Below are 25,541 nucleotides of genomic sequence, written 5' to 3'. Positions count from 1 at the left end.
GAGCAGAGCCGAGTTACTTGGGTGTCGCTTGGCCGGTATAGAAAGAGGGTGGACAACGAATAGGTGGGAACGCATGCGCTTTCTTCGTTGCGTCGAAGGTTGGCAGGGACTCGATGGAAGCGCGCGCGTCATGAGACAGAGAGGAAAAGAGAGTAAGAGAGAGAGAGAGAAAGAGAGAAAGAGAGAGAGAGAGAGAGAGAGAGAGAGAGAAAGAGAGAAAGAGCGAAGGAAAAAAGGGAGGGAGTTGGCTCCGCAAGCTCGCGGCTCGCAGAAAGAGCGACGGGGACGATAAGATGCGAGCGGAGCGAAAGCGCGCAAGGGAAGCCGGCCGACGAAGGCTTGCTGCCGCCGCCGCCACTCGGGATTGCTGAGAGACATAGACTGTATCTCCCACTACTATCTCTCTCTTTCTCCTTCTCTTTGTCTCTCTCTCTCACTCTCTCTCTCTCTTTCTCTCTCTCTCTCTCTTGCTTTCGTTCATTCGCTCTCCACCGGCAGGCTCTTTCAGTGTTCGTTCGAACGCGGCCTCATACGGTTTTGCCGGCTCGTGGCCGAAGAATTCTTTCTCTCTTTTTCTTTCTCTTTCTCTCCCTTTCTCTATCTGTCTCTCTTTCTCTTTTCGCCATGGGAGCACACTGCCGCGGTGGTGAAAAAGCCGAGGGTAGCCCTCGGTAGCCGAGCTTACCCCGCTTACTCGCGCGCGCACTTACGTACGCACGCACACTAAATACATACACATATACACATAACGCACGCACTATACACGTATATACAGTCATATACATCCACAAAAGACCGGCTATCGGGACATTCGTCCGGGGCTTCGCAGAGAGAACGCGCGCGGGCGTGCGCGATCTTTCGCGATCGGTCGCTTATAGGGAGTGTGAGTGAAAGTGTCGGTTGCTGATTAACGAGGAGGGACCAACCCTCATTGTAACAATCAAAGTTGTATATATTCTTTTGAACGTGTAGAAAATGTAGAGTGAAAATCACTCGAAGAGATTCTGTCCTATTGAAAGAAAGGAAAAAGGGTGGAAAGCATAAAAAAAGAAGGAAGGACGGAAAAGAGAAAGGAAAAAGAAAAGTAGAAAGGAAAAAAGCAAAAAGGAAGCAAGATGTCAGGAAACTATACGGTACGCTGCGAACCGGGTTTGATGATACCGATATGGACACCCTTAGAAAACCTTCATTTGATAGACCTGATCTTTCGAGGAATCGTTTATTTTTTCCTGCTTCTCTATCTGTTCATCGGTGTATCGATCATTAGCGATCGGTTTATGGCGGCGATCGAGGTAATCACGTCGAAGGAAAAGGAATTGGTCGTACGCCGACAGGGTAGAGAGCCAACGATAGTCATCGTCCGTGTTTGGAACGAAACTGTGGCTAATTTAACATTGATGGCTCTTGGTAGTAGCGCGCCTGAAATACTTCTCTCGATCATTGAGATTTGGGCGAAAAACTTTCAAGCGGGCGAATTAGGTCCGGGTACAATCGTCGGCTCGGCGGCATATAATCTTTTCGTGATCATCTCACTTTGTGTGTTCGTAATACCGACCGGCGAGACGCGTAAGATAAAACATCTACGGGTCTTCTTCGTTACAGCCACGTGGAGCATATTCGCTTACGTCTGGCTCTATGTGATACTTGCGGTCTCGAGTCCGGGCGTTCTTGAAGTATGGGAAGGGATATTGACGTTTACATTTTTTCCGGCGACTGTATTAACTGCTTACGTAGCCGATCGACGTTTACTCATCTACAAATATCTTCATAAGGGTTACCGAATGAACAAAAGAGGAGTAATCGTTCAGGCAGAGGCAGGCGATTCCGACGGCGGAGTCGAACTTGAGATAAAACCACAACAGGATAGCTTTCATACGGTCGATCGGTTGGCCGATGCCGATACGCCCGAAGCGCGGGAGTTTGAACAAACACGTCGGGATTATATTAATACGTTGAGGGAACTTAGAAAGAAACATCCAACTTTACCGTTGGAACAACTCGAAGTTATGGCACACGAGGAGGTACTTGGTAAGGGACCAAAGAGTAGAGCGTTCTACAGGGTCCAAGCGACAAGGAAAATGGTCGGTGCTGGTAATCTCAGTAGGAAGATCAGCGAGAGAGCTCAAAGCGATCTTAGCGAGGTCAAGGCCGAATTACAGAAAGCCGAGGCCGAGAGTATCGACATAGAAAACGTAAACGCAATGAGAGTCTTCTTCGAGCCAGGACATTACACGGTTATGGAGAACGTTGGTACCTTTGAGATCGGTGTTACCAGAGCTGGCGGAGATCTGAATAAATCCTGTACCGTCGATTATTCCACCGAAGACGGTTCCGCCGAGGCTGGCTCTGATTACGTTAGTGCCAAAGGTACCTTGACCTTCGAATCCGGCGAGACCAAAAAAACGATACAACTTTCCGTTATAGACGACGAGCTTTTCGAAGAAGACGAACATTTTTACGTCAGGTAAACTTATTCAATAAATCTTTTAAAATCTTTCAAATCTTTCATTTGAGAAGAAAAAAAGATCTTCAAAAAAGAAAATGATATTTTTCATGATATAATTTCACTTTCGATCTCCTTCCGACTAGTTTTTTTTTTTTTGTTTCTTTTTTTTCTTTTTTTTTTTTTTTAATCAAACACGATAACCGACACTTTAACCGTGAAAACTCGAGTCCTTATCTACTAGTTTTAGCCGCGAAAGAAGACTAAGAAGAGTTAGTAGTAGAAGAAGAAGAAGAAGAAGTACAGTAGAGCCGCGTCGAGACGAGTAGAGCATAGCGGTGATGCTTCAGACAAGTACTTCCTACTCGGATTAAGAGCTACCAAATTGCTCGTTTGTGGAACAAGCTACTCTCGCACCACTGACGCATATCTCTCATTAACGAGGGACGAATACTTTTATACTTTTTCTTCTTCTTCTTTGTTTTCGTCTTCTTCTTCTTCTTCTTCTTCTTATTCTTTAATATAAAAATGATATCGAAATACCTGCGAGTTTATTTTTTTTTGCCATCATAAATAAAAGTCAAACGTTCATAGTCCGTTTGAAAATTATGTAAAGTTTTTTCAGATTGGATCGATGTTTTTCTTGTTTTTCTTTTTAACCTTTCTTTAACAAAAAAAAAAAAAAAGAAATACAAAAAAAAAGAAAAGAAATGAAAGAAAAAAGATACATCTTCGACATGGGAGAAAGATAGAAGAAAAATTTCTGATGATTTCTAATGATTTTTCGTTTAAGATTGAGCAACGTATCGCAACCAGCCATGCTGGTGTCACCAAGCTTAGCGACGGTGATGATCTTGGACGATGATCACAGCGGAATATTTGGCTTTCCCGAGAGGGACATCGAGCTCGTAGAAAGCGTCGGACAATATCCTTTGCGGGTGGTGAGATACAGTGGCGCCAGAGGACGCGTCATCATTCCTTATCGTACGATCGAAGGAACTGCGAAACCGGGAAAGCAGTATGTTCACACCGAAGGATCTCTCACCTTTGAAGATAATCAAACCGAGTGAGTTTATTACTTTTCTTTATTTCTTTCTTTCTCTCTCTCTCTCTCTCTCTCTCTCTCTCTCTCTCTCTCTCTCTCTCTCTCTCTCTCTCTCTCTCTCTCTCTGTCTCTTTTTCTATTTCGTGTAGGTATATGTCTAGATAAAATATGTAAACGACGTAATGACGTCAACGGAAAGGATAATAGGATAATCGAGATTTATCACGTGACAATCGGCAATTACGTAGGCGAGAAGATATTTTTTCCTCGTATCATAGATACGTAACGTCAAAAATTTTTACTCCGCAATTAATTAAAACAGGCTTCGTTGTTCATATACGTACTTATGTATTATGTATATATTATATATGTATGTATATAAGCGCGGATCATGAAAAACCACGCGATGTCGACAATTCTCGACGATAAAAGCTTTTATTTTTCTTCTTACCTTCTTTTTTACTTTCACTTTGAATTATTATTTTCTTTTTTTGTATGTATGTATGTGTGTGTGTGTGTGTGTGTTATTTTTTTTGTTTTCAAAAATACAACTTAAAGAGTTCTCGAGTGATAAGCGAAATAAGTTCGATGACTTGGCGTGTCGACTTAGCATGCAATGATTAAGCGAACGATAGGTACGAAAAAAGATCGATAAAAATCACCACGTATCGCCTCGAGCTTGAAAGAAAGGAGAAAAAGAACAGTATATAAGAGCGTGATATCTCGAACTTTGTCACGAGCCTGTTTTCGTTTCGCACCCTATAAAAAGGAAAACTCGGATAGAATTCTTGATACTTGATGATAAATATAATACAATAATAAACTACCTATATAAAAGCGCTTTATTTTTATAGATATGAACTTACGTAGACAGGTATATATAAGATGAGTAAAATAATTATTTTATAATCAGCAAATTACTGATTACTCTCAACAAAATTATTTCAAATTGTAAAGAACGTTTATATTTTTTTTTTTTTTTTATAACACTTAGTTTTCGAGAAAATGGATTGTAGATATTAATCGATATCAATCTTCATATACAAATAGTTGATATAATAGTATACGAAGATCGATAAGAATCAAAATTAGTTCGAATCAGAAACATGAGAAACATATGTTCATCTACGTTCTAAAAAACAATAAGAAATAAAGAAAACTGATATAAGAATATTTCTTTGTATAATTTCGATTGATTTTTTTATTACAAAAGATCGAATGCTTACTGATTTTCTATTATGATACTATTTCGATAAAATATTTATGGATATACATCTATATGTGTGATATTCAAACAACCACGAACAGTACTTTGCAAGTAGAAACGGCTTGAAATTGTAACGGGTCATTTTTCGGAAAATTATGGAAGAAAAAATTAAAACGAATGTAGGTCAGTGGGTTGCTGTAATAGAGATCGTGCTCGTGGAACCGTGCTATGGAGTTTGTACGTATAATTTTACCTTTACGAGCCCATTAACTACGCTTTTCCTATGCCTTCCATTTTATTCGCTATTCTTTCATTTCGTTTCATTTCGTTTCCTTTATTTTTTCTCTTCTCTCTCTCTCTCTCTCTCTCTCTCTTTCTCTTTCTCTCTCTCTCTCTCTCTCTTTCCTCTCTCTTTCCTTTTGGCACTGTTTCGATGTTTGACATTTTCTTACCTCGTTCCTCTTTAAAATTTGCGGAGAGTATCGACAAAGCACCCGTATGTTGTAAGATCTTTCGATTTTTCTCTTATTTTTTTTTTCATTAAGTTTGGAGACGGAGTCAAAGATTTATTCATCCTTATAGGAGTGAATCCTATTTCATCTTGACGGTGACTTTTTCTTCTTTTTCCTCTCGCGAAAAATATTAGCTGTTGCCAGAGAAAATTCACTTTTTCCGATAACAGAAAAACTAATTTATCTTTACATGGGGGTTACTGATGTATACGTCGTACGTGCACGTTCAGTTTATTCAAATATTCAACAAATATTTGCGAGAAACAAAATATTAAAACCCTCTGACTTATTATTTATTACATACTGTTTCACACTTATAATATTTTATTCATACTTAAAATAACTATATAATATTTTATTCACACTTAAAAAATATTTTAACATCTTTTTTAAAACTATTTACTTAATTATTTAATTATTTATTAATATAAAAATATATGAAATAATCGTTTTATAATTACAAACAAAAAGTTAATAAACATACATACATGCATACACACATACACATTAGCACGCACGTATATGTCAGTGTTCCTGATAAGATGAAGTAAGTAATGTAAAGTAGGATATAGTATTAAGAAGATCATTACTGCTTAGCTATACGTTATGATTTATTAATGATCCTCTGACGATCTTTTTCCTTCAGTTAGTAAAAAGCTACAAAGAATATAGAAGGACAAGGGGAAGATTCATCGTTTTCACTTGGGCGATCATAATTTTCACTTCTATTTCTCTTATCAAGCAATCATTGGATTTGATATTGCAAGGTCGACACGAGAGAAACTTATTGTAGGAAAGAAAATAGAAAAAGAAAAAAAGAAAAAAAAATCTATATTCGCATTTCTTCAAACTCTAAACTGAAACTCAAACTACTAGTCGATCAAAATAGCTCCATCGAAGAGAGCAATTTCGAAAAGAATTGAACTAGAACGTTGGTCAATACTTTCCCTTCCTCGAAAGAGAAAGGAAAGTCAACGTCTTGTCTGGACGTCTTTACGGCGCCATCGTCGCCAAGTTTTACCTTCTTTCGCTAAACTTTTCCTCCATTTTACTCCTTCGACTTCCGATCGCTGAAACAAGAGAATAAGAAAGAGAGGAGGGAGAGAGAGAGAAAGAGAGAGAGAGAGAGAGAGAGAGAGAGAGAGAGAGAGAGAGAGAGAAAGAGATGAAGGTAGTGGTTCGACGACGATGCGTTGTAACGAGCGTAAGGAAAAAAACATGCGGGAGCTCGTAAAGTGGGCCAATAGAGGGGCGGGAAGACCTATAAGCATGCAGAGCGTTACGCCCTTGTGTTTCTCCATCCTCTACCACCGAGCTTTCACTTCCACGTTCTCGATGAGCTTGCTCGCTATCACGGCCTCCAAATTCTCAGAGAACGTTAAACATCTTTCGTTCGTACTTCGATCATTTTTGAGTTGAAAAAAGAAAAAATTAAAGAAAGAAAATATTAAAGAAAAAAAGGAAAAGGAAAAAATAAAACAGTAAAAAAAGGAAAAAGAAAAAGTAATAGTAAAAAAAAAAAAGAAATAAAAATAAAGTTCAGAAAGAATAAGACAATAAAGAATAAGACAGGCAAATGGATAGAGTAAGTTGCTTTGTGTTGAAGTTCGATGCCAAATAAGATTTCGATGAGTCCACGTGCGAGAGATTCATCTACTAGCTAAAGCAGGTAATTGCGAATTCCGCCACGAAAACTCATTTAAAAGTCGAATACGCCTGTACTCATTGCGAAAATTGGAATTCGCTCTGGTTCAAAGCGAACGATGATGAAGAAGAAGAAGGAGAAAAAGAGAAGGAAGAAGAAGACGTGCTACGACGCGGTGGTTCGGTATTCGTCGCTAGACGAATGAAATTTCGTTCCACGAAAGAACCTCACGTCCGTCCTTCATCTTTCTCGACTACAACTTATACCTATCAGACTAGACTCCAAATGGAATTTATTATAGCCGCACGTTACGACTTTACAAATTATCTAAAAACTAGCAGATCTTTTTATCTTATTCTTATTCCGGATAATCGTATCCATTTTTCTTTTTTATTTTTCATTTTTTTTTTTACCCTTTATTCTTTTTTTCTTTTTTTTTTTTTCTTACATTATTATAAAATTTTAACGAACAACTGTTATTCCCATTCAATCATAAAGATAATATAGAGCACGCAGTTCTAATCGTTTAAGAACATTATTGATTTAATCCTCGATAATTAAATTTTATGTCATGTTTATCAACAAATTATATGACATGAAAAAAGAGTTACAGTATATTATTTACGTTGGTATGATTAAATTATATATCAAAAAAACAATTTATACCTGAAAAATACTCACAAGGAAAAAACAAAAAAAAGCTTTAATTATACGAAGTAATAATTTAAACTTTGGTAGTGAAAAAATTCAAAGTTGCATAGTATTATATAGATGATTAAATAATCTCGAAACATAATCAAAACATCCAAACATAAGAAGCATAAGAACAATAACAATCAAAATAATATAATAATGTAATAATAAAATAGTTCGAAATAAACATCACGAATAACATCGATATATCAAATTGAAATAAATTTGAAATCGTTACAATTTCTCTTTTTTATCTATGTGGTTATACATTACCACTCTATCAATAAATGAAATCGGAGATGTGATTGCGTTTTATTGAAAAGAAAAAGAACAAAAAAAAGAAAGAAATAGAGAAAAAAAATTAGAAAAAGAAAAAAAAGAAAACAACAACAACAACAACATATGTAGGTAATATACGATAGTAAACTGTTCAAACTCTTGGTTGTTCTCGTAGAAAGTCACGCGATCGAAGATTGCAATCGGAGAAGACGTAATACTCGGAACAATTTGCGAACTCCAAAAGAATTAATCGATGAACGATCCATGTTCTCCGTTCTCTGCATTTCTCTCTCTCTCTCTCTCTCTCTCTCTCTCTCTCTCTCTCTCTCTCTCTCTCTCTCTCTCTGCCTTCCCAGCCGTTTTCGCTTCTGCATGAATTCCCTGTCCCCCTTCTCTCTCTCTCAACCACCGTCTTCTTACCCTCCGATTGCAGTCCGCAAATTTACGAGCATGACTTTTGCCGAGATCATAATTCTTCATGGTTTCTAAAATGAATACTAACGATGTCAGCCATGACTGCTTGATCATGGTCTATGAAGAGAATATAATAAATTGCCCTTAATTATAAAGCAGGTAAAGAGATTGAAAGAGATCAGTTGATCGAATTCACAATTAAAGTTTAAGTTAACGATCAAATGTAATAAACGTGAAGTAAACGAGGATTGAAGGTATGCGTGGATTAGATAATTAGTTACTTTTAATTATAATCGTTTCTCGTAAAAATGATCACTACATGAGTTTTCCGACGAATCACTTTTACGATAAATATCTTTTTCTTTCATCGATTAGCTTTTTATTTATTTATTTTTTACTTATTTATTTCTCTTCCTTTTCGTTTTATTTACAAGAATATGTCAATGCTTTATAACTTTGTTGAAAAGGTGTTTATAGCTCTTGGATATGGAACGATCGTATATACTACATAAACATTAGGATAGATAAGCGAACGAAGGGATGACCTACATTTTTGAAGGGACTTAAAACGGGACACGAAAATGTGATATATGATATATATATATATATATATATATATATATATATATATATATAACGAATAATACCGTATAGTAAAAGAAAGATTAATTATTTTCGTTTTATGTGTTACAAACTTTCATCGAGTTTGAACTTGAAGTGTACAATTTCGATTACGAGCTGCCATACTCTCTTTCATCATTCAAATGGGTGTGAATCTTATCGACCTTGTCTTATTTTCTCATCGGAAAGCATCGCACGTAGGTACATACATCTAAGCCAAACTAAACTAATGGAATACCCTTCCAGGGTTACATACAGTATCTATATTCGTTTACACGTTGTATAAATGGAAGATGAATTTAATACGATTTATGGGATTTCTGTTTAGACATTATTTACAAATGTCGAACGTAAGGATATCATCAATAAGGATACCTTTAAGATATCGATAGGAATCTAACAAAACGTTGACGAGTGTATTTCGTCCTCTTTTATCATGTTCCTATGATCTAAAAAACGATCGAATACATATTGAGTGGAATGTATTCGAAGGAATAGTACAATGTATATCTCTATGGCTGACATTTGTCCTCTATACTTAATGTTCCGTACTGATGTTATGAGAGAGATATACTTGCCTTCTATTCTGGACATACTTGTATAAACAGCATTCTAGTGTTGAAGTATTGATATTCGATTGGTATTTGTTTTTACCATACGAGTAAACAAAATGATCTCTTTCTTTCTCTCTCACTCTTTCTTCCTATGTCTCTGTCTTTATCTTTATCTCTTGTGTTTCTTTCACGCTCTTTTCTCTTTTTTTTGCTCTTATCATAGATTTTATCGTTAAAAAATGGTAAAATAAAGAAAGAGAGAGGAAGATAAAGACGTTAGTATATAAAATGATTACTTTCTTTTGTACGCCATTGTTAGTATCATAGTTTTTAACGCTACATATACAATGTATGCTTTTATCATAAATTGTATTGTTTAAAATGATTAGAGAGAGGGAGAGAGAGAGAAAGGGAAAGAGAAAGAGAAAGAGAGAGAGATTAATAAACAAAATGATCACTTTCTTTTGGATTCCTTTCACTTGTTTCGTTCTTTTTTTACTTTCTTCATAATTTTTAATGTTCGAAAAATGAGAAAAGGGAGATGTTAAAAGACCGTTAATTCCATTTATAGGAACAAAATCTCTTGAAAATGTTTAGCCACGTGTAACGAAGCGATTTCGAAAACGACCTTTCCATTTCGTTAGACTGCTTCTCTCGTTTCACATTCTTCTTTTCCCTCGATGTTCACGCAAAGAAGAAGAAGAAGAACAAAAAAGAAAAAAGCAAAGTTGGAGAAAGGGGTTTACAGTTAGTAGAGTCGATGTTGTTACGTTTATCGTCTATGGTGCGTGAAACGTTATCCAAAAGGGTGTTACCTCCATGTTGCCTTCGTGAACGGTTTAAGAGAAAAGTTGAAAGAGCCAGAGGGACATTTACGAAGACAAAAGAAAGGAAGGGGGTGAAGAGGAGGAGAAGGAGGAGGAGAAAGAGGAGGGTGATGCCGTCAATTCTTCAGACGTAAATCCCCGTTAAAAGAGATGAACGTCTCGAAGCATTTTAGAGGTCAAACTTTCTTTCGGTTTGTTTATTGAACGTTAAAAGCCGATACATCGAAACGATTTAGCCCATTTATTTTGCGTTATTATAGAAAGGATAAATACAGGAACCATTCGTAAAATCTTTTGAGGAAAATAAATCTCTTTTAAATTAATAAATCTGAATTAAACGAAGATAAATAAAATTTCATCTAAAGTGCAAATTGAAAAGCGGATCTTTTAAAATATCCATATCGAATCCGTTTAGGTAAGATCTACGGTCTTTAAAGTCGAGATTGTCACAGGTTATGATGATTTCTTACTCTTTCTCTTTCTCTCTCTTTTTCTTACTTTCCTTTCAAATTCGTTCAAAGAATTTTACGACTAGTCTGTGTAGATGGGAAAAAAGAAAGAAAGAGAGAGAGAGAGAGAGAGAGAGAGAGAGAGGGAGAAAGGGAGAAAGAGAGAAAAAGAAATTGCTTCATGGGAACGAAGCTGCGTATTCTCGCCGTTCGAATGAGATTTCTTTTCTTTCCGAGAAAAAGGCAAATAAAAGAGAAAAGCTCGAATTCGACCGTTCTCTCTCTCTCTCTCTCTCTTTTTCTCTCTTTTTTTCTCTTTTTTCTTCTTTTTTCCTCTTTTTTTTTCCTTTCTTTTTTTATTTTTTCTTACGGAATGTATCGTAGTGTACTTTCCTTTGTACAGCCTTTTTTAAAGTTCCAAGTTCGATTTTTTTTCTAATTCTATCAAATACAAAGAAAGAAATAAACGAAGAGATATACATAGATCTATTCCATTTATATTCGTACGTGTAAATACGCCTTTCCATTGTTTTCTAATGGGCTCTAATCGCTTTCGTAGAAACTGATCTTTGTCATCGTCGTAGTAGTCGTTGATGTCGTATAATAAATTTGTTGGCGAGTACCAACGAGGCAATGGGAGTCACTCATCGTCGTGTATCATCGTACGCGTTAACTACGTTCGGCGTAGGAAGCGTGATTAATTAGGAAACATCCACGTGTGCGGGGAATGCATTTAAAAGGGGGAAAATAAATTCATCGTAGTTGACATCGAGGGCGACGAAGATTGGGGGGGTAAATAGTTAATGCGAATGGAGATGCCGGTGATTACGTAAATCTTTGAAGATCTTTTTTACCGGTTCTTTTTTCTTTTATAAGGTTAAATTAAACTCCCTCATCGAATCATCCCATTCAAGGATAATAATGATAATAATAATAATAATAATAATAATAATAATAATAATGACAATAATAATAATAATAATAATAATAATAATAATAATGATAATAATAATAATAATGATGATGATGATGATGATGATGATAATAATAATGATAATAATAACAATAACAATAATAATAATAACAATAATAATAACAATAATAATAACAATAACAATAACAATAATAATAATGAGAAAAGTTGTCTATCTATATCGAACATTTAGAAAAGATTGCTTATAATGAAGGGATCGTCCTAATTTCGACGTTGACGACGCCGATAGGAGAAAATAGATGAACTTAGTATCGCGTTTACAGTTCTAATCATGGTCGCATGCGCGACTCAGACGAATATCGCGTTTCTAACATAACGAGGATAGAAAAAAATTATGAGCTCGAAAAGGGTCAGAAGCTCGTACGTGATCAAGGATTTTTCTTCGATCGTTTCTTTTTTTCTTCGTTTTCTTTTTCTTTTTCTTTTGTCTTTTTCATTTTTTTCTTTTTTTCTTTCTCTCCTCAAACGAGATCGATTCGTTTTCTACGATAAACGTTTATCCAGAGATATTTATCTTAAACGAGTACGCTCGAAAAACTCTCGAATATGTTAACTTATTCTTCAATCTTTCATGAGAGGTATATCGACGTCACACTATATCGAACGATTAACATTTTATTCTCTTTCATAAAATCGATTCCAGATTGATAAGTTCTCATTGAGATCTAAATGATTGTTACTTATTTCCAATAAACGAATACGATGTATACATTTCGAGTTATCAAATATTTTCTTCTTTTTTTTTTAATTTCTCCTGTGCTCCGCTTGGAAAAATGTATAGAGGGCTAAAGTATTAGAGGGGTATTGAAAAGTTGAATCGAACCGTTCACAACGACCCTTCTTACGCCACTTATATGTCACGGCCGGCTCACAGCCGGGAGACATTGATATATCTATCGAAAGCTCTTGGATAAAGGAAGATGGCGATAGCTATGTACATACGTATCTATGTAACTACATATGTATGTATGAACGACTGTATGTACGTACGAACGAGAAACGGCTCGTGAAAGCCGGGTCGCAAGCCATACAAACCTATGTATATGTATCTACATAAAAATAACTATCAACTGAGAATTTATTTCGATTTATTGATTTCGTTTGTTTATTTGTTTGTCTCTTTTAATTTTCGATTCCGCAAGGAAGTTTTGTTGGAACAAAAAAGAAAAAGAAAGTTTGAAAAATAAAATACAGTAAGACTTTAAGGAATTATCGTCGTATTATAAATTACCGTATCGAATTGATGCAAATTTCATATTTTTTCGTATAGTTCAACTCTGAGGATTAAAAAATTTTTTCTCGTACCTTCGTACTTGTTAGTTCGCACGGATGAAAAGCAACGAAGCGACGGGAAAAGAGGAGTAGTTTATGTTACGTAACCGTGTAAACATACGAGGGCGCGTGTATAGAGAATGTCTGCGCATATTTCACAGTCGTCCTTACGCTTCTCTACTCGAGGTAACAGTGGAAACTTGATTTTTCATATCACCGTCATTTTTCTCTTCTAAACTAAATAACAAAGACGATCATTTGCCTCTGTGATTTTGACTTTTTTTCTTGTTTTTTCTTCTTCCTAAGACTTATACATATCACACTAAAAATAGTGAAGTCGTACGGTTCAGTTTAAATCTTCTTTATAATCCATCAAGACTCAATGCACTTTTATATTTTAAAATAATTTTTTTCAAATATCGAATTTTCATTAAATTACTAGTATAAAATAAACTTTTGAGAAGGCTAGATCAACGAAAAGATATATTTATGTATATATATATATATATATATATACAAAAAAATATCGAAAATGTAGGAGGATTTTCCATGATGATATACATAGGATAAAATGTTGAAAATGTCAAATGTATATAGATATATAATTAGTCACTTGGTTTAATTCTTCTAATTTTATCGTTCTGCGAGGAAGCATTATGTTACGGACGCGTCAGCTTTTCTATTTTCCATGGCTTAACATTTTCATTAGAGAGATTTTAAGGGTAAATGGTGATCGCTGACATTTATCATCGAATAATTCATTGGCCTCGTCAACTTTGGATCCATTTAAATTATTAAATTATTTTATATACTTATATAGCAATAATTACCAAAGGATTTCTTTCTTTTCTTTTTCTCTTTTCTTTTTTTTTCACTTTTTTCCTTTCTTTTGTCTTTCACGCTCAAGCTATTATCAACCATCGTTTACGGCCTTAATTTTATCTCACTTTATTTAATCTCCTTCATTTTCGACACTTTGGAAAACGAAAAAAAAAGAAAAAAAGTCGAACATCAGTAGATTGGATTGGCTAGTTCGTTCGATTTATAACGAGCGATGTTCGTCGAGTGGGTACCTTGTCAAGAGAAGGTACGAAACGAGATTGGTAAAATAAGAAAAACTAGGAGAAGAAAGAAGAAAAGAAGGGAAAAAAGTAAAGAGACACCATTACTTCTTTCATATTCATCTTCTTCTTTTTCTTCTTCTTCTTTTTTCTCTTCTTCTTTTTCGTCTTCTTCTTTTAATTTATCTACATATCGAGTCGGAAATTCCAATAAGAAAAATTGATTTTCCGTAAGCTGCTCAATTGGAAGTTTTAATCAATTAGGATTAATGAGACATAACAAAAGGAGGTACTCCTTTGAACAGCGTACATAGTCAACTCGTATACTCATTATTTATATCACACATCTATGTCTATATTGATCAATATTTTAATTCCACTATTTACATATTCTTCATAAGTTAATAAAAATATGTTATATTTATAATTTTTAATTATCGAATTTTACAAAATACAAAAAAATTTTCCCCCTATTAATATTTTCTCGCAATATTCTCTTAAACGGCTCTTAAACTTTTTTCATTGTAACAATCTGATAATATATAGTCTGTAATACTCTTTTATGAAAAAAATTGAAGTGCTAATTCTTTCATATTGTCACTTAAATCTTTAAGAATGTGGGACAAAATGAGTTCTCGTTTTATCTCAGCGGTCGAGTATATTATTTACTATGAAAAAAAGAAAAACCAAATAATTATCTTTGTACAAATGTAAATTCTTATTTATAACTTAATTTTTATATCTCTCCCGGTCCTTAATAAAAGCAGGGTTGAAAAATTAAGCAATTTGCGAAGATGAAGCAAAACGAGAAATAAAAGTTTATTCTTTTTAAAGAAATACTCTTTTTTTCGCATAAATTTCAAGCATACCAATTCAAACAAATTATTCGAGATTATTTTTAACAAATGTCATTAAAATTTCGATTGAGGCAAAGTCATAAAAAATTAGAGGTACTTCCAGATGGGCCTGAAGTTGTTAGGTGGTCAAAAAAATCTGAAAAAAAAAGATAAGATTAACCCAAAGAAGAGTGATCTATATTCTTTTTTTTTTAGATATCTTTTAAGAACTTTTGACCAGCCTAGAAAGACTTTAGCATCCATCCTTCTATAATGGAAATTAAAAATATTTATGATTTTCATCGAAAGTTAATATTACATTATTTCAATTCACTTTAACAAACGTTAATAAGGAGCAACAACAATATTTTTATTTCTTTTGCGTCGATGAACAAGCGAGTGAACATGAATTAACTTGATATACATATAGGTCGACCGAAGGTGATGATAGTATAATGTTTTAGAATTGTGCACGGTATCGTAACTATCGGTCGACTCTTCGGGTCTCTACAGACGACGAGTTGGTTATCGTCACGGCGTGGCTTCAAGTGTAAGGTCAGAGTTATTTTAGAGATAACCACGTTACCTTCGACCTCCTCCCCCTTCCTTTCACCCTACTCCTCCCTTTCTCACCACCCTCCTTCTTCCTCGCTATTCCGAGGATTTACATAAATAAAATAATAAACGATGACGCGAAAGAAAGAGAGAGAGAGAGAGAGAGAGAAAAAGAGAGAGGGAGAGTCTTCTCTTACCACACCCCATTCCTTCTATTAGATTTTTTCGCACAATTTTTTGTATCTCTTAAAATTATCGTTTTTTTTTCGTTTTCTTGTTGGATTTTAGAAAAACCGTCAGTATGGAGATCATCGAGGAAGACTCTTACGAAAAAGATGCTCTCTTTTATGTTGAACTTGGGGAACCACAGTTACAAGGAGGTAAGTTTTAAATAAATATATATAATAATAATAATATAATTGAATTGTGTGTGTCCTAATGTTCCTCGTGTTCTTTTAATTGTTTACTATTACCGTTGAAAAGTCGCTCAGGTCATTATTAGTCGAGATGTTTCTTCGCGATGGAGTAAAAAAAAAAATAGGGAAGAAAAAAACAGAAAGAAAAAAGAACGAAGCAAAGAAAGAGAGCTGCAAGAGATGAATGAGAGTGGTCTGACGATGAATGGAGCCGATTATAGTCTCTCGGTGATTCTAAACTTATTTTTCTTTTCTTTTTTCCTTTCTTTTTTTCTTTCTTTCTTTCTTTCTTTCTTTCTTTCTTTCTTTTTTTCTTTTTTTCCCTTTCTTTTCTAATTCTTTTTCCCTCTTAATGAAGATTAATTCGTTCGAGAAGATCGTTGATCGGTATGCCTCATAACTTTTTAAAATTGCATGGAATGAGAGGGTTGAAATTCACGGAATTTCACTCTATATATCCCTGTTAGAATCTATACGGAGAGAACATTTTTTTTCCCTCTCATTGTTTCAACGTGTTTTCTAAAGGAAGGAAGAAAGAAAAGATGAGGTGCATTCGATTGCAACGAGAAACGGTACGGGCATTCATTCTTCTTATATTATTCTTTCATGCATTTGAGGAATGTTTTTTTTTACGCTTTCTCCCATCACTTCGAATCAATAACGATAAATTGCTTTTAAATACATTAAATATATCGGTCAAGTGCGATCTATGTACATACATATTTAACTAAATATAAACATATATATATAAATATATGAAAATATATTTATCCCAGATAAATACAGTATTCTATTACGTTTCCTTTTCATTAATTTGTCATGCTTTCGTCGATATTATACTTGGATTTCGTCACACTGAATGTAAGTTTCGCATAAACACGTTATAATTATCGAATATCGTATAAATTTCGATGATATCTGTTTGATCTTTAATGATAAAAAATATTAAACACAAAAATGTATTTTCGTATAGATCGTAACCAGAGATGCAAAAGTTTCTAAGTGATTTTATAAATCTATTACTACTTTTCTTGAGATTTTTTATGCTTTTAATTAAGCTTGATAGTTCTACAATTTGATAAATGATCGGTTTAAAATTTCTCGGCGAAAAAAGAGTAATTGATTTATTAAATCACCCAAAGACTTTTAGTACTCATTTTGTATTATATGTTGAAAAGCTTAAAAAAAGAAAATACTTCTTTTTCATTTTTGTAGGTTTATGTCATTCTCATTCCAAAACGTTAGTACAGTTAACATCATAGTTCATATATATGTTGCTTCATAAATGTCGATCGATTTCTTTTCAAAAACGTAACTTCTTTACTTTTGGTGATCTAGTGACCATGATTTGCATATTACGAGTTTTCCCAACGTCCTCACTCGTAACACTCGCTCTCAAGTTCATGCATATGCATTGCCTTATTTTATTTATAATTATTTTATCTTTCGTACTCTCTATTCTTCTTTTTTCGCGAGACGTACCTATGGCAAGATGCAGAAATTCATTCGTTCGTTCAATCATTTTAAAAACAAAGTAAAGCCGCCCGTAAAATCCTGAAATTTCGCTACCGACTCATTCGGACACTCTGACAACAAAAAAAAAGGAAGAAACAAAAAAAAAAGGAAGAAACAAAAAAAAAGAAGAAGTAAAATGGACGAATGGAGAAAAAAGATAATCAATTAGCTGATCGAATTGATTTCACATCGACGAAACAAAATCTATGAAGTTGGTCTAAGAGATGATTAACTCCATAATGATAATTTCATTATTTCTTTGTATCGCGCAATCAAATAATAAAAGAAAAAAGTTATTTCATTCTCGTTTTCATTAATATAATATAAAACATTATATCTACTTTATTATTTTTACAACTTTTATAAATTTATCCAAAGCATCCTTTCCTCAGATTATTTTTATAATGAAAATAAATTTCATAAATACACGTTTTACATGTTAACAGGTTAATGGCTTGGGTATTATTTATTTTTAGATAGGTATATATATATATATATATATATATATATAATTCCAAGAACGATCGTTTGATGATATACGTGTAGGTGTATACATACTAATCGTTTGGTATTACACGTTCTTTTGTATATTAATCACGTGACATTGAGAAGTAATTCGAATTGTTTCTGTCTCGAGATCTGTTAATCCAGCTTTCAGGATGTCATCTCACGTAGGAAAGGGAAAGAGAAAGAGAAAAAGAAAGAGAAATAGAAAGAGAGAAATAGAGAGAGAGAGAGAGAGAGAGAGAGAAGTGGGAAGACAAATTATTATCCGGCAGCAGGCGGAACAACTCCGATGATAGTAGTGGGGTTGGACTATTATTAGCGTGACTCACATTCCCATTATTTCTGTTGGAGCTTCTGAATGCGCTTAGGTGTTGTTTCATGATTCAACTTACGTGCGCATCATACCATCATAGGATTATTCAAACGCGTTTCATGCTTTGTCTCACCTTGAAACCTCTTTAGTTAACCCTAAGACACATGACAAGCTAATTAATGATTTCTGGATGGAAAACGATAAACGTTATAAAACTAATCATATAAATGTTATTAATAAGTGCCACATATAAATAAGTGCTACAATTATTTCATAAATGCTATTAAGCGTTTAAAAACTGACCGATGTGTTAATGTATACGTGTACGAGCGAATATGTATGCGCGTTTGCGTGTATGTGTGCGTATGTGTGTAATTTGACCAATTTTGATTAGTATCGAATAGTTTGTCTTTATTACAATACTTTAACACCTACAACATATTTATATACATATATTTATATTAAATATTTACAACTCGATTAAACAACTCGATATAAAACTGGTTAACAACAAAATCTGACGTTGAATTAAATTCGACATAGGAAGGTTTTGTATCATAAAAAAAAAATTAATAAAAGACATGAAGAGAGATAGAGATGTAGAGAAATAGGTATTTTATGTATAATAATAATTATACATAAATATTAGATATATTGAAAAAGGAAAGAATATAACATCGTTGTAAGTATGTTCGTGATATTTATCTAAGATATATGAAATTCGAAATATTGACCAAAACAAATAAAAGATATTCAATGAAAAAGTATCGCCAGTTTCTAGTGAAATATCGATGATAATAATAATACGATGAAATATTCGACGTTTAATGGATTTCAATACGAATATACGTATATACTTATGTAAAGATAAAAATAAATACATAGATACTTATTACGTCCATTTATCTATGTGTGTCTACAAAGGTATACATATGTATCTGTGTATGTATCTATGTATGTATGTATGTATATTCATCGTTCATATTATGTATAGAATGTAGAAAAATAATAAAAAAAAAAAGCTAAAATGAATGATATAACAGTGACATTAAATAAAAGATAAAATTTAAAAGGTTGAACGTTTTTTTCTCGACTTTGGGAACTGGTTTAAAGAAATATATGGCGTTGAGATAATAAAACCGGCAATTTCAAAGGCGAGCATTTATTAATATACTTTTTTTACGAGGACAATAAAACGTTACTAAATATAAGATAATAATACCTTAATATATGCCACGTTCGTAATGCAAGCCGTATGTTTTTTTAAATATCCGTGTATATAAGTGTTTATGTATGTTATATATTTGTACGAGTTTTATGCTATGCATTTGCCACGTTGTTCTCGGTTGCGTTAACAAAATATATTTTTATTCTTTAAAAAAAAAAAAAAATAAAAAAAAAATAAAAGAAAAAGAAAAAAAGCAGGGAAACACGTTTGCCAAAACGAGAATAAATATACCGTTGTCTACGTAATTAACTTTATAATTATAGTATAAATTTTTAGAATATTCGAGAATAAAATTTAATTCGAGAAACCTACGTGTACATACACATACATAACATTATATAGGTATATAACGAATAAAAAATAGGTATATAACAAATTAAAAATGAATAATATAAAAAACAAAATTTATACACACACACACACACATATATATATAGTTATATAACGAAAAGAAACAAATTAAGAATGATTTCAAGTGATTAATAAAAACAAAAGTGGTGTTCATCAATGTGAAATCAATAATGAAAGGGCGTTGGATGGTTCGATGAAGCATTTAACGATCGAGAAAAAAGATAGCAGTGAATAGGATACGCTAATAACGAGAGTAATGAAGATTACGATTCTAGTCTCGTCCTTCGGAAAGGAATTATGTTCTTTATCGTACGGCCACGGTCACGTTTTTCCTCTTATCCTCTTTCCGTTTTTTCCCTCCCTTTTTTTCTCTTTCCCTTTTTCTTTTTTTCCTACCAGCCCATTCCATTTTTCTATTCTTTAACCCCCGTTGCTCATGCACGCTGATACTTTCGTGATAATGGATCGTTCGTTTCTTTCCTATCCTCTTCTTCCTTTTGTCACGGTCTCCAGCTGTTCCCTCTTGTTCCTCCCATACCACTGACCCACATTTTAGAAACGCATATTTTTTCCTTTCCTCTTTCTTTTTTTCTTTCTTTCTTTCTTTCTTTCTCTTCCTCTTCTGCCTCCTCTCTTCCTCTTTCTCTCTCTCTTTCTCTCTCTCTCTCTCTCTCTTTCTCTGTCTCCCTATTTTATAACCGTAGTGCAAAGAGTCGTAAAAATACATACATATATACATACATACGTATAAATATACATATATATTCTTGCAAGGTCGTGCCGCATATACTCGGATGGGCTTTGAGTGATAAATGACTGAAAACCAGGAAAGAGAGAAAGAACACAGGGAGTGGCATAGGGTAAAAAAGAAAGAAACCCTTTTCGCATCGGCCAAGGCCGAAGGACATTGGCAATGAACTTTCGACATCGAATCGAACGAGTAATAATATCGTTCCACGTTTTATCTTTATCCCTTCTATTGTCTACTCAATAACAAATATCGCTTGATTCCATGTTCCGATTTTTCTACTTTTTTAAGATTACACTTGTAGATATTCTTTTTGTATTTTGCGAAATTCATGATAAAACGATTAAAAGGGAAAAAGAAAAGAATGGAAAATGAAAAAAAAAAGAGAAAAAAGTAAAAGATCGAACAAATATACGACAAAATAAATTCGACGTTTTGATAGATATTCGCGAAAAGCTTTCTTTGATTCTTTGGGAACGTGAAAATGTCGAACCTGCCAATCTCGTTGAGGTCCATAGTTTGTTTTGTTTTCGATTTCCCTTAGTTTTTCTCTCTTTTTAAACAACCACTCCTAACGTTGACCTACATTTTAAAAACGCCAATCTCTCTTCTTTTTTCTCTTTCTCTTTTTTTCTCTCTCTCTCTTTCTCTCTCTCTCTCTCTCTCTCTCTCTCTCTCTCTCTCTGTCTCTTCCTTATTCTCTCTCTCTTTTTTCTTTCTCTATCTTTTTCTTTTTCCCCTCTCTTTCTCTCTCTCTCTCTCTCTCTCTTTTTCTTTCTCTCTGTCTCTTTCTTATACTCTCCCTCTTTTTTTCTTTCTCTATCTTTTTCTTTTTTCCTCTCTCTCTCTCTCTCTCTCTCTCTCTCTTCCCTTCATCCCTCTTTTTTTCCTCTTTTTTTGAAGGAATCTCGTTGAAACTCATAAGAAGACATACTTCCAAAGCTGTGAGGAAAGATCGCAGGATGTAACGACAAGTATTCAATGTAAATCATGAAGATACGAAAAGTACGTTTTTTTTTCGATTTCCTCGGAACAATTGGCAATGAAGCTTCGCTCGAAAAGCTTCCCATCGTTTCTATATAGAAACAGGATTTCGCTTTTACCTCTAACATGTTCATGGTGGAAAATATATGAGTTCTTTTTCAGAATGAAACATTGCCGAAACGTCGATTTCTCTATTTCCAACAAATTTTCTTGATAATTACACAACGATATTTTTTTCCTTCTTATTAATTTTTGTTTTGCTTTTATTTTTTTTTTTTTTTATTTTTATCCTTTTCTCTTTCTTCTTTTTCTTTTTTAAATATATAACAGAAGCTGAAAAAGATATAACTGATGATCGTAACTCGTGACGTATCGCATATAAGGATCGTACGATCGAACGAAAAGGCAACACTTGCAATTAGTCTTTGGGTAACATCGGTGAAATAATTAAATCGTTGTCGAAAAATTCGATCGAAGTAATTCCCGTGAAGCTCGATGGTACATTAAAGCATTCGAAAGGTGTAATACCGAAAGACGTTAAATCAGTGTCCAGGGAGAGACTATAACGAATCGATGTCACAGTAATTGCACGGGATTAGGTAACGGGATTAGATTAGAGAGCGGGGTAAGATGTGTGATTTCATAAAACAAAATTTTTAATAATGACTGTTTATTAAAAATATATTCGGACTGGAAAGTACATTTTTTGTTTTCTTCCTTTTTTTTTGTCGAATGGAAATCGAACGAACTGCCAATTAACGTTTTCACTTGTCGTAAGATAAATCGTGTTTTTAATTAAAAAAAAAAAAAAAAAGAATTGGAAATATATCCGTTGGATACAAGGATTTTGGATATCGAACGTGAATCTAATTCAATTGAATCATTTTCTTTTTTCTTTTTTTCTTTTTTTTTTTTTCAAAAAGACAAAATAATCTAATCAATTAACGATTGGTAACCAACGAACAAATAAGAGCTCATCGAGTGTCGATGGATCGTTTTATTTGAAAAATCTCTCATCGCAAAACGTGACTCGATTTTCCTTTCACGGATTAACGGACGGCGAATGAAAAAAAGAAAAAGAAAAAAAAAAAAGAAAAGGAAAAAGAAAAAGAAGGAAAAAAAGAAATGACAGGAAAGATACACTTAATTTGAGCGTATTCAATTTCGGCGTAGTCAAATATATTTAAGGAAAGTCCCGTTTTCTAATACATAGCTAATACACTTTCATATTGAGAGAAAACTCTTCTGGTTGTTCTACAATACGGTAAATCTCTAGAGGCGATCGCGGTAATGTTATCAGAACGTAGCGTGAAATCTCATATATCACGAGAACATCCATTTGCACGGGTCTCTAGGGGACGTACAAAGAGTTGTCCAGTTGGTAGGACGCTTTTCCGGACTTGTATGTAGTAATACCAGGATATATAATCGGGTATCCCATTCATTTTGATTTCCTCACTGATTTAGACATTACTTCGACGAATTCCCAACGAATTCCCGACGAATTCGATAATGTTCTTTTTCCGCTTTCATTGGAAACGAAATAAAAGATATTCGTAATAGAATAAAAAATATATATATATATTACGATATTATATATATATTATAATATGATATTATATATATGATATTATATATATATTATAATATGATATTATATATATGATATTATATATATATATATATATATATATATATATATATATATATATATATATATATATATATATAAGTCGCCATTAGTACAAAAGAATGTGATAAGCTTCAAGACGAATATCTTTTTAAAGCTCGATTTATTTCTTAGTGATCTTTGTATGTATTACAAGTGGTATTATAGGTCGGGTCAAGAGATGCTTGCACGAATGGACCTTACTTTCGAGGACTCGATCTCAACCTAAATCAACGCTTAACGAGAACGTTAAAAGGAGTATAGAGAACGAGAGAGCGCGAGAGAGAGAGAGAGAGAGAGAACCGAAAAGGACCGTTGATAAACAATGAGTGTATGTAAAGCGATTAATAACGCTCTGATGACGAACCATTTTCACAACAGCAATATCCTTTGTACGTTCTCATTTTTTATTATGTCAAATTTTCATTCAAACTCGTTTCAAGTCATAAAACTCGGGTCGTTTCAACACGAAGATCATCCTAGTTATTCAAAGAAGGTTAATCGAATGAAAAACATCGTTGAATATTAATGAAACCGAGACATGATTTCTACCAGTAATTAACACTTGATTTACAGACATTCGTTATGTAACTTATATATATATATATATATATATATATATATATATATTTATTTATTTATTTATTGAAATGTCTCTTTTTTCTTTTTTCGTCATAATGTTATTAATTCGTATTGATCCAAGATTCAAGAAAAATTTATGATTTTTCTAATTTCGTTCAATCGTGAAATTTGAAATTTGTCAAATCCTGATTGGGTATTTTGTAAATTTATTTATCAAATCGATAAGCTCTTATCGCGATACATAGATTCTTGAGAAATTATTTACAAATAAAAAAGAAAAAATAAAGGGAGAAAATAAAAGGATAGAGGGACGCGAGAACGAAAAAATATAATATCTAGTCGTAAAATAAGAAGTATGTATTTTCACACTTAGGTCACGTTCTCTTTTTCGATCTACTTCAATAACCCTTAAGCCTTTCGCCCTTCCATGGCTCTATTCTCTCTCTCTCTCTCTCTCTCTCTCTCTCTCTCTCTCTCTCTCTCTTTCCTTCTCTTACTATCTATCTATCTGACAGGTTATTTCGTACTCTGTCTTCGTAAAAACGCGACTTTCCCATCTTTTGAAATATAAGACGCACGTGTGTGTGTCTTTTCTTATAACCTGACCTCAGAGCCCAAATGTCTTTAAAACTAGAATAGTTTTGCGAAACGTGGAAAAAGGAAAAAAAGAAGAAAAATGAAACCAACCAAACGAGTACTTCGAAAGGAGAGAACTCCCTCGTAAAACTTTCATGAGAGAGTTTCTGATATTAATTATCTATTAATGGTAAATATCTTATTTGTCCTTTAATTAAATCTTAAAAAGGGAAACAAAATAAATCATATTTGTCACCGATGAAAATTTTATTTGAATGTTTTATTTGTGAAATCAATTAGAATATTATTTTAATTAGTTTCAAAAGGTAGCATTAAAAAAATCACAATAATTATATTACGGATGAAAAATTTAATCTTAAACATTTTATTTGAAAGAAATCAATTAGAAAAATGACATTAATTAATTCTCGAAAAATAGTATAAAATAATCACGGTGATACTATTGTGAAATTCTAAATGAATATTTTATTTTTCTAATCAATTATCATAATTATCATAAATAACCACCTAGGATTTTCTTACCCATTTTGTTATTTGTGCATTTTTTATCCTGAAAATAAAATTTCAATCATTCCTTTAAGGAATCAATTCAATATTTTATAAGGTAAAAACTTTGTAACTCTGAAAGAAAACCAATATCCTCCTTTTATCTTTTTTCTCACTCGAGATAAAAGACAAATTTAAAAGAGAACAAATGTTAAAATATACTATTCCTCATAGAAAGTTAATAAACAAATCCACCGAACGTGGAAATTAGTAATTCTATTTTTGTAGTAAAGAAAAAAGATAAATACGAAAAGAGAGTACAAAGAAAACTTTCGATATTACAGGTTCTTCAAGCTTTTTGTAGTTTACGGGAAAGTTTCTAATATTTTAAAAGTTAAGTTTGTTTCCATTTTCTCAATTTGAAGTATCCTTTCCCATGTTCGTAAAAGCAGGACTTAAATACTTTTTCCTTCTACTTTAACAAAACTTTAATGTACATCAATATTAATGTATATATATACATATATATATATATATATATATATATATTTATATTCTATATAAATATAATAATAAATATATTTATATTTATATAGAATATAAATATATATATATATATATATATATATATATATTGTATCATCTATAATGATTTAAAATAAAATAATAAATAGGATTAGTGTAGAAAAATAAAACATCTCGTGATCAAAAACGAATTGATCGATTTTGCTTGAGTGA

The 25,541-nt window shown here is 33.0% G+C and overlaps 1 protein-coding gene across 7 annotated transcripts in view; it reads left to right on the top strand.

Annotated features, from left to right (window-relative positions):
* Window positions 1-488: 488 nt before the first annotated feature.
* Window positions 489-25,541, top strand: part of LOC124948656 (sodium/calcium exchanger 1) — a 72,171-nt gene continuing 47,118 nt past the window's right edge. The window contains exons 1-4 of one of the 7 annotated variants that reach the window (XM_047492788.1): window positions 496-2,464; window positions 3,237-3,509; window positions 15,696-15,787; window positions 19,153-19,155. In XM_047492788.1, the coding sequence (XP_047348744.1) occupies window positions 1,116-2,464; window positions 3,237-3,509; window positions 15,696-15,787; window positions 19,153-19,155 (1,717 nt within the window). In that variant the 5' untranslated portion in view covers window positions 496-1,115. Of the gene's footprint in view, window positions 2,465-3,236; window positions 3,510-15,695; window positions 15,788-19,152; window positions 19,156-25,541 lie in introns of all 7 variants that reach the window. The other 6 variants (XM_047493135.1, XM_047493048.1, XM_047492967.1 and 3 more) reach the window with 6 other exon arrangements.

The sequence above is a fragment of the Vespa velutina genome, chromosome 1, assembly GCF_912470025.1.
Source record: "Vespa velutina chromosome 1, iVesVel2.1, whole genome shotgun sequence".
In the NCBI taxonomy this organism is placed as follows: Eukaryota; Metazoa; Arthropoda; class Insecta; order Hymenoptera; family Vespidae; genus Vespa; species Vespa velutina.
The sequence above is the reverse complement of the archived record's forward strand: the minus strand, read 5'-3'. Positions and strand labels throughout refer to the sequence as shown.